Source organism: Hevea brasiliensis, chromosome 15, assembly GCF_030052815.1.
Source record: "Hevea brasiliensis isolate MT/VB/25A 57/8 chromosome 15, ASM3005281v1, whole genome shotgun sequence".
NCBI classification, from domain to species: Eukaryota; Viridiplantae; Streptophyta; class Magnoliopsida; order Malpighiales; family Euphorbiaceae; genus Hevea; species Hevea brasiliensis.
The window spans coordinates 61,232,460-61,243,379 of NC_079507.1; the positions used below are offsets into that span (position 1 = coordinate 61,232,460).

General features: G+C 34.2%; 1 protein-coding gene across 2 annotated transcripts; it reads left to right on the forward strand.

Moving 5' to 3' along the window:
* Positions 1-4,337: 4,337 nt before the first annotated feature.
* LOC110632299 (transcription initiation factor TFIID subunit 15) lies at positions 4,338-10,554 on the forward strand. 2 transcript variants are annotated; one of them, XM_021780469.2, is made up of 8 exons: positions 4,338-4,538; positions 4,848-5,016; positions 5,128-5,486; positions 5,608-5,805; positions 7,903-7,986; positions 8,978-9,059; positions 9,139-9,265; positions 10,077-10,554. In XM_021780469.2, exons 2-8 carry the CDS (start codon positions 4,897-4,899, stop codon positions 10,325-10,327), a joined length of 1,221 nt encoding a protein of 406 aa, XP_021636161.1. In that variant the 5' UTR covers positions 4,338-4,538; positions 4,848-4,896; the 3' UTR covers positions 10,328-10,554. The 2 variants fall into 2 exon arrangements, with proteins under 2 accessions (XP_021636161.1, XP_021636162.1); XM_021780470.2 differs by having other exon boundaries at positions 4,340-4,538; positions 5,611-5,805.
* Positions 10,555-10,920: the final 366 nt, after the last annotated feature.

A 10,920-nucleotide genomic window follows, 5' to 3' on the forward strand; every position in this document is an offset into this window, starting at 1 on the left:
ATGGCTAAATCAGTTCAAAACCACAAAACAAATCAATATTTACAAACCCATCTCTAGAATCTCAATCAACTACTCACAAATCATTGTTTAAAGACAAACCCAAATGAAGAAATGAAGAAATAATGGAAATGTAAGCTAAAAGGGGTAGAAAAACCCAGCAAATTTGCAGCAGGATCTCTGCAGAAAAGTGCAGAAACTTGATCCTTCTTGTCTTTGGAAGAAGATGCAGAAGATGCTCCTCCCTTGCTCTCTTTCTATCTTTCTAAAAATGCCTCCCTTGCTCTCTATGCTCTCTATGCTCTCTATGCTCTCTATGCTCTCTATGCTCTATATCTCTATATCCCAAGAAAGTGATAAAATGGGTCTTTATATAGGCTAAGGGATTGTTCTAGAATGGGTAAAAGGGGGAAGGATCTAGAAAAAGTGAGGTAAAAAGGCTGGAGTAACGGAAATGCCACGTCAAAAATTTTCCAAAGAAAACGACATAAGCCGAGTTGTGTCGCGGGTTGTGTCGCTCTACCATTTTTTCTCAACTTCAAAATTTTTTTTTTGCAATTCGATTTTAATCTCCTCCAAATGGCTACTCTGATCAAAATACATCAAATTTCTCCAGATTTAACCTACAAAACAAATAAATTCCAAAAATTAAACTAAGAAATGTGAAAATTGTAAAATTGACTAAATATATACTAATATCTAAAATAATAGCTATGAATAAGGGTAAATTATGTGCAAAAATTACTCCTAAATGATGATATAAAATGCATGCATCAAACTCCCACCACTTTGTTCGAGCTACACTATTTCTTCTGACCTTACTTGAATTGTTCCTAAACTTGACATCCAAGACCACCAACCTATGTTGACTTGTTAAAGCCTCTCCTGGAATGACCTTGCAATCCTTGCATAGAGCTCTATTTGTCTTCCTGGTTAAGAGGAAGTCGATTTGGCTTCTATGTTGCCCACTTTTGAAAGTCACTAAATGTGACTCTCTTTTTATAAAGTAGGTATTTGCTAGTATTAGGTCGTATGCCATAGCAAAATCCAGGATACTTTTTCCCTCCTCATTTCGACTGCCAAAACCAAAACCTCCATGAACATTCTCATAACCTTGCCTATCACTTCCTACATGTCCATTCAAATCTCCACCAATGAAAACATTCTCTTCATTCGGTATGCTTTGCATTAAATCATCCATATCTTCCCAAAACCTTTGTTTACTCTCACTGTCTAGTCCTATTTGTGGGGCATAAGCACTAACTATATTTATTGTTTCTCCGTCTAGTACTAGCTTTACTAGTATAATTCTATCTCCTACTCTATCAGTAGCCATCAATATAATTAAACCCAATAAATTTCAATTTTAATAACAATATATAAAAGCCTAGATAGATACCAAGTATGAGCAAAAGTTCTTCATTTTTCCATGCTTATACTTTGTAGCTCGTCTTCCCTTCCAATGCAACTTTCCATCAGCAAGCTCAAGTTTCTCCTGCATGCCAAAAATAATAATAATCACAGCAAAAGTAATTAAACAAAATTCACATGAAGCTGAGGGCCAAGATATATAAAGGTTTTAAATTGTATACGTGACATAAGAAGTGGTTTTTCACCACTTGTTGAGGACTACAGTCTCTACTTGTTTGATTGTGATTCCCTCTTCTTCTCATTATAGCCTATTGCTATAAATCCAGATCGATACTGCAGACACTTTCAAAATGTCTATAATGAGATGAGAATGATGCATATAATCAACAGAAGTAAAGTGAGTTGAGCTTATTTCTGATCAGGGACATTTAGCAACAGAGAAATAAAACAAGCACAAAGAAATTAGAGCATATGCCAAAAGGGTGCAAAATTTATAACTGTCCTTTCTCTTTTGGACAGGAGTAGGGGTGAGCAATCGGTTCAAACCGAACCGAACTGAACCGAATTAAATTATCAAAACCGAACCGTCAATTTTAGAAACCGAACCGAACCGAAATTAGTGAAAAACCGAATCAAACTGAACCGCTTTAATTCGGTTCGGTTCGGTTTAAACCGATCAGTTTGATTTTTGATTGATTTTTTAATTTAGACTTGATTTTCAAGTTATTTGGTCTAATTTTAACTTTGGTTTGAACCTAATAACCATTAATCAATGAAATTAAATAATTAATATATATAAAATTAAATATAATTCATAAATTTTCCATAAAAATAAATTAATTCAAAAATCGATTCGGTTCGATTTAGTTTGATTTGACTATATAAATCACTATTCAGTTCGATTCGGTTCGGTTTTTTCTCTTCAAAACCGAACCGAACCGAAATAACCGAAATTTTTATAAATTTAAACCGAACCGAACCGATTAACTTTTAAAACCGAACCGATTGAACCGAATTGAATCGGTTCGGTTCGGTTCGGTTTTTCGGTTTGAACCGTATTGTGCTCAGCCCTAGACAGGAGTAAGTGCCTGTTTCTGCAGACATTTTAGAAACCATTGTTTATAAGCAAAGTAAATGATGCAAGGTAAATGCTCATGGAATGATGGAATGAGTCACATCCCCTTATTCTTATGCAAATGTCGCTATCAAAGAAATTCTTTGCTACTAAGAAAATGCAAATGGGACTCCCAATCTGAGAAAAACTCAGCATGCCTAGTGATATATCAACAATGAACAATCTAACTTTCCCTCCTGACATTATAGCTCTGATGTTCTAACAATACTTGCCATCAGAACTCTTGCGCGAATGTGCAATTCAGGTGCCTTTCAAGCTGCACTGACATCTTTTTTGGCTGTATCATCTGCAACTAATTCCAATCTACGTCTCAATTTCTCTTGTATAATGTTATTATGATTGATGTTTATAACCCCATTGAGAACCACTGATATGTTATGTTTAAGCTGACAGGCTCCAGCAAAAAGAATTTTATACAAGCCTTATAAGGAGAATTTCCCACTAAATGGAAGGTGAGGAAAATTTTGTAAAAATCACATGTTTCTCGATCAATTCAAATCCTGAAACAGTTACTGCAGGAAGGATGATGATACTCCATCAATACTACTTGTCAAGTATCCCTTTTTACGAAAGCATATAATGTTACTCCATCTTTTATTTTGAATGCACAAGTTGCTCTTCCTTGTTTACAAATTAAAGTACACTTTTTATGTAAAATTTTGAGATCACAAAGATAAGAGGAAAATATGAATTATAACATTAATTGAAAGTACCCCCTCCAAGCCTTCTAGGTCATTTCATATATTTTATCCTTTTAACCTGATATTGCTTTTTTTCTTTTACTGGAAAGAAGCTATAAAAGATCGTCTCTCTCATCTAAAACAGTTGCATTTCTTCCTAAACCTCTTCAGCGCCCAATCACGCCAAATTATACTAGCTATGTTTCATGAAAAATATTTTCTTAAAAATATATATATATATATATATATATATATATTTTATTTTCTAGTGTCAATGGTAAAACTATTCCTCCACCCCATTTAGGATATTCCATATATTTTATCCTTTTAAACTAATCTTGCCTTTTTTTACTAGAAAGGACTCCTACAAAGTCGTCTCTTTCCTCTAAAACAGCTGCGTTTCTTCTTAAACCTCTGAGCTCTATGAGCGTCCTAAGTTCCTATTACTTCCCTCTTTTAATATGCTTTATCTCCTATTTTTATCCTTAAGCTTTCTTTGCTCTCATTTCTGTTTATTTCGGTTCCAAGCACTTGAATTTACTAATTATTAGTTATTGTATTTGTTTTGCTTCCTGTGATTCATGCCTTTGGAGGAGTGTAATGTTATTTAAATATAATAACTTTTTTAAAAATGACTTAATTTACTCTTTATAAAAAAAATTGTGTATTTTATAATTATTCAATTTAAAATAAAATAAATATTACTTTTATTATGGAAAGCAAGATGATTTAACAAAATTTACTATTAAGTTTTATAAATAATTTTTTTATAAAATAATTAATTATAAAAAATTTTATTAATTTAATAAAAAATATAAAATTTCTTCATTATTTTTAATTATCATATTTTTTTTGTAACATCTTAAATCTTAATTAAACTACAGATATTAAATGTAAATGTTAAATAAATATATCTTATTATTTATATATTTTTATATGAAGAAATTTTATTTTTTATTGAAGTAATAATTTTTTTATAATTAATTATTTTAAAAAAATATTATTTTATAAAATTTTAATAAAATAAATTATAAAATTTTATTAAATTACCTTATTTTCTATAAATTAAATGGTTATAGAATATATTAATATGTTTTTGAAATAAACGGAGACTTAGTAAAATATATTATCATGGCTTGTAATTATAGACATTGCATGAGTACTTAGAGGTAATTTACTAATTTTCTATCCTTTTTCCCTTTTCCTTTTGAGCTCTAATCGCGACTACTGTGCAAGGGCTCAATCAGCAGGCTTGTTCTCTCGTTTGTGATTTCCGGCTAGACGAAGAAACCCCTAATGAAACTAAAGGATCCTGAAATTGACTTCTACTTCTGATTCGATTCTTCAATCTTCAGGTATTTACAACGTTTTTGCTTCTCAACCTTTTGGTCTTTGATTTTTCCATACATCGTTGTTCATCAATCTGTGAATTTCAAGGGTTTATATGCGCTTTAATTGAATTTATTAGCTCATTTCTGTTGATATCTGCGAAAAAATTTCTGCGATTTGGTTGAAACCCTAAAATTTCAATCCTCTTTGCTGGTCTTCTTTTTCTCTTAGTTTTTGAAGAAAATTGTCTTATTCTCTTTACAAACTACTCTGCATTTATTTATGTTAGTGCTGGCTATGGTTACATTATGCTAAGTAATTATTTTGTTTTGTAGAGCTGAGAAGCAGTTTTGTTTGTGTTAAATTTGATGAAATTGGAGCACGATGGCAACCTATTCAGGAAAAGGAGCCCCTTCAAATGGGTCTGTCTATGTTTGTAACTTGCCTCAGGGCACTGACGAAAATATGTTGGCTGAATATTTTGGCACCATTGGGTTGCTAAAGGTATGCAGTCTGACTACTTATTACTCAGAATTATTTTTTGCTGTTGTCATTTCAATTTGTGTAGAATGTTGCAAGTCTTCTATCTTCTTTAATTTTATATTTACTTTATAGAAAGACAAGCGAACCGGTCGGCCTAGGATATGGTTTTATCGGGACAAGATAACAAATGAGCCAAAGGGGGATGCTACAGTTACATATGAGGATCCACATGCTGCTTTAGCTGCTGTTGAATGGTTCAACAATAAGGATTTTCATGGTAATATAATTGGAGTATTTATGGCAGAGTCCAAAAGCAAAGATGACCACACATATAACTCTGGGGCTGTTCCAATTGTTGGTGGTGATTTTGGTGGGTTGGAAGAAAGTGCTACGGATATGAATGGTGGTGGCGTTGGAAGAGGGAGAGGCAGGGGTGATACTGCTGGGAAAGCATGGCAACAGGATGGAGACTGGTTGTGTCCAAATACAAGGTCTGTGATGTGAGATTGGTGAGCAGCTCTTCTGGCTCTTTTGTAACCTTGGTTTAAATTTTATTTGTTTATTTTTATTATTGTTGCAATGTAAATTTCTTCTCATGCTCGAATCTTGTAGCAGTTGTTCCAATGTCAATTTTGCTTTCCGAGGTGTGTGCAACCGATGTGGAAGTGCTCGACCTTCTGGTGCCTTTGGTGGAAGCTCAGGGGCTGGTGGTCGTGGGAGGGGTCATAGTGCCCATAATTCTGGGGCCCCCAATCGGTCTGCCACTGGTTCTACAGGACTTTTTGGTCCCAATGACTGGCCTTGTCCAATGTGAGACCTTCAATTCATGGTTTTTATATTCTTTTTGCTTTCTTATACTTTCAGTGAATGATTGATTTGATTCAATATTTAATTGCAATTCTCTTCACAATCTGATTCATCAATCAATTTATCTTTTTCATTATGTCATTTATTTTAACAATCAATAGATTGACAGCTAATGAGTTATGTGACGTATTTCATAATAACATAATTTATTTAACTTACATTAACCAACTAAAGGTGAGATTGAGAGGCTTAATGAGTCTCTGTGGAGAGAATTAAACTTAAGGCCTTGTAATTAAATTTAGGCTGAGATAGATCACTGCTGTAACAAGGATGGATGTGCATATTGGCTAAAGAGAGACATTTTTCCTTCTTAGAATTCTATTGTAAAATAAAACTACTACGAGGCTTTAGGGGGCTGGCTTGGCACCCAATTACAAAGAAATAGAAATTGATTTGCAGCAGGAATCTACAAAATCTGTAATAGCTTAAAGAAAATGTTTACCACAATACTAAATGTCTAAGTCCTAATTCACGAATCTATGAGAAGTAAAAACACAGAGGAGTTTTTCCTTTCCCTGAAAATCTTATTTGTTTCCATTCAAGCTAGCCAAAAAATGACAGGATGCATCTTAAGAACTTTATTCTTTCCCATTGCAATACAGAAACCTCTCCACCACAGTCTTTACATCTGGTTGCAGCCCAAAACTACTCTTATGGCTGCACAAACAAGTCTTTTGTCCTTGTTTAAATTAATGACAACCTCCTCCTACTGTATTTGGTCTTCAACTGTAGATCTTTTGTTTCACCTTCGAATAGAAGATGAAACATTTTACTTTTAATTTTAGCAGCCGTGTGCTTTTCTAATTCCTTCTGAACACTAATATCCATTTTTGCAAATGGACAGAAGATAGATAAATAAATATGCTCTCTGATTTTGGAGAAAAAAACTTGTAAAAAAATAAAAAGAAGTTGATCCTCAACCTAGTTACTAAAAAGCTTCTCTTTTAATTCCTGTTACATTTATGATGAGTGGATAATTTGATGGTGCGCACGCTAAATTAAGAGAAAAGATAAAATGCAGAGCCTGAATGAAAATTAATAGTCCTAACAGAAAGCCATACGTGCCTTTGAAAAGTATATTTCAGATGGCAACTGATGACTGCAGAAAAAAAGTTTATAAATCTAGTCAAATCCTGCTAAAAACAGAACTTTGGTCAGGACCATGTTTATGTCTGATATAAATTTGATAAAATACTAGTGAATGGAAGTTAAGAAGGAAATCTCTGGCAAGTCTCCGGCGAGAAACTTAAGAAACTGAAACTCTGAGGAGGCTATGAAGCTATAATTGTTATTGCCTTTTTGGGTCAGATTCTGGTAAAATGTGTTGAACACTTGAAAATGGGAAGTTCTAAGGGGAATCTTCAGGAGAAAATCTGGGGAGATTCTGATAAGCATTGACTCTTTGGTGAGGCACTAAGGAACCTCTGATGACATTCTGTTGAACAGATCTCACAAGTCACACTCTAGCTTGGTCCAAAGGACTAGCAGTTATATTGCTGGCTTGAAACTTGAAATAGAGTGTGTTCTTTTTTTTTTTTTTTGGTGTCTTGACATACTTGATTTGTGGAAGTTCATACAATGTAGCTCCAATTGCAGCTGCAATCATTACATCCAAAGAATAGGAATTGAACTTGTTGTGCAATCACTGCTACTTGATTTACTGTCATTGGTACTCTTAGCTTGAAGCAGAATCTTGGGTGTCCTTTCTGCATATTATTTGATATTTGGCAAACTATATTATCCTTACCTGAGGAGTAGGTTAATAACGTGTAATCTATATTGCTAGTCAAAGTTTTTGAGTTGCATGAGGATAAGTGTAACTTTTCGTTCCACATCAGCAAAAAACAAGAAAAATGAACGGCTTGTAAAGTTTAAGGCCACCAAACCAAAATGGCTTAGGTCAATTGGGCGGAGGTGTGCCAAATCCGGCCCATATGCTGCAGCAGCTGGCTTGTTTGTGTTCCAACCCCCTTGGGCCTAGACAGAAAAATCTAATGCTTTTTGTTTTTTAATTTATTTTTTTTTCCTCTCTCCCTTCAGGTGTGGCAATGTCAACTGGGCAAAACGTACAAAGTGCAATATTTGCAACACCAATAAACCTGGTCACAGTGAGGGTGGTGTGAGGTATACATGATAATTGCTTCAGTTTGTTTTAGTTCTGTTTGTTTTGATGTTCTTAAGGCTAAGGGCTCAAGGCTGATGATTGTTGTAAGCCTGCTGTGATAGGTTTATATCCTTCCCTACCATATATTAATTACTTGGTTATGGATCTTTTTTTTTCCTTCTCTTTCCCACCTTGTTTCTTGGAGTTCCTGTGGTGCAGTTCTTTTTAATAAGTTTATGGGGAGTGAAATAACAAGCTTTCTCATGCCTTTTGTCATACTTATTGGATATCACAAACATATGTAGAAGTTAATATAAATCTTTGAATTTAAGTATACTGGTGTCTTACATTGACAAAAGAGCTCAATTGTTTTTTCAACAAATTCCTGCATTACATTTATAGGTTAATTGCAAAAAAAATTCCCTAAGGTCTATCATAATATACACTTTAGTCCTCACTGTTTCAAAATGAGCAATTTTGATCCTTGTGGTTTATATACTTGATTACAAAATTATGAATTTTTCATTACAGTTTAGTTTAGTCCTGAATGTTTAATTAGACCACACTTTAATTCCTAAAATTTTAAAATTTAATTCCACTGTAATCCCTGAATTTTTATATTATAAAATGCTTTAGTCTTACTTCTCACTGATGGTAGTGTAATGACTAAAATTGCTAAGTTTAAAAGTATGGACCAAAGCGTATTTTAGGATTTTCTTTTTCTTTGCATTAACTCTGCATGTTTTTAAACAAATCAATGGGGTATAATGTCACAATTCTATTCATAGGATAACAGCATTTACGTACCCATTCCTATATGCATATCACAGCCAGCCATTTTCTATCCAAAAGGAATCAGATTAAATTTTTCTGAAGTCTCATATTTAGTTTACTGTTTTTATATGGGGCCCACTAAGCTGTCACTTTAGTTCCTTTCAACTCCTCCCTCCTTGGCTATGTTATGGTTTCTGTAAAAAAATCTGCTGATATTTGTTTGTTCCCATTGCACAGGGGAGGGCGAGGTGGTGGTTACAAAGAACTTGATGAAGAAGAAATAGAGGAAACTAGGCGACGTCGGAAGGAAGCAGAAGAAGTAAGATCTACTTTCACTATCATGATTTTGTAATTACTTGGTACATTCTTGTTTTACAGTTCTTACAATCCACTATCAGGATGATGGTGAGTTATATGATGAATTTGGCAACCTGAAGAAAAAGTTCCGTGTTAAAACCCAACAAGCTGAATCTGGAAGATTGCCTCCTGGTGCTGGGCGTGCAGGATGGGAGGTTGAGGAGCTAGGTGAGTGAGCATTTCTCTGATTATGTGTGTGTAGGGAGCTATGATACTCCCTCTTATACTATTGGTTGTTTCCCTGTCTGACTATATGTCAAACATAAAGCCATCTGTTTCAAGAGTTAAAACTAAATACATTTTAATTAGATGTGTGTATAAAAGTGTTTGTCATTATTTGGCTTGGGGCTGGGAATGAATTAGATATTTGATCTGCTACATTTTTTTTTTTTTTAAAATTGTCTGATCGGAAATTTGAAAATCCTGAATCCATTTGAAAACATTAGGTATCCAGTTAATCATCTATCTGATTTTAATGGTTTAATTAACTTTTTTTTTTTATTTAAAGATTTTCATATAGCCAATTTTGGAGAAAAAGAAAAAAGAAAATTCTGTGATACAACATTATTAAAATAGTAGTTAATATTTTGTAAAATTAATTAATAAAAACTTCTACCCTTGTAAATGTCTGTGTGTTTCTCAAATATGTATGCATGCATATCTATTTGGATTGAGTATTCAATGAATATTGAAAATTCAAATCTGATCTGAAAATTTTAAAAAGTTTGATTTGAAACCACATGACTGGATTGATCAATCTAATCTTGTTGCACTTAACACATATGAAAAATGGAGGACGGTATTGTACCCTCTAGGCCACATTCTGTGGACTTTTATTTTTCTTCGGAAATATATTATTTTGCACATTGGCTTGAACTTTTTTTTGTTTAAATTGTATGAGCACTTGAAGGGATTCTTTGCAATGATTGCCTGTTGGAACAGGTCATATACTATGTTAACAAGAATGATACGTTTGCAGGTGTGGTTGACAGAGAACGAAGGGAGAGAAGCAGAGAGGGAGGGAGGGAGAGGGATGATAGGGAAAGCAGCAAGAACAGAGAACATAGTGATAGGGATAGGCACAGAAGTCGAAGTAGGGAGCGGGATAGAGGAAAAGATCGAGACCGGGATTACGATTATGATCGAGATAGAGAATATGGCCGTGACAGGGACAGAGATCGGGACAGGGACAGGGACAGGGACAGGGACAGGTACAGGTACCGTCACTGAGGATAGTTGCAAAGGTTTTGGGATTTTGTTTGGAGTTCTTCGAATAGAACTGGTTGCTTAAGTCTTTTTGTTTCTTTGGTGGGAAAGATGTGACTTGATTTAAAAGTTTTGGTGTACTTGGCATTTCTTTATCGTCTAAAATCCAAACATGTAGGAGTTGCGGTTTGGATTGTTAATGGCACAATGTTTAATTGACCATTAAGAAATCATGTTAACTTTGGGAGTTAGCTGAATTATGTTCATCTTATGTTCTTGAATGGACAGCCCTAGAGACACTCCATGACTCCAAGCTTTTGCCTTTAAGCACCTTCACTGCATCATCATTTCTACATTACTTTTTTGGTTATTTGGAAAACAAATTCGCTTCTTGTAAGAATTTTGGATATTGAAGGTTCAAAACCCAAGTCTGGCGTAAGGCTGGTATTTTTGGACTAATGACAGGATCTATTTACCATAAACCGATTTGGATTTTATACACCTACAAAGGTTGATCCGCCCTCTCCAACTTAGTTCAACTTGTTAATGTGAGCGGTGACTAAGGAAAATGAGGATAGATAGAAGGCTTGAAAGCTTGGCTTTGCGAATTCCTCTTG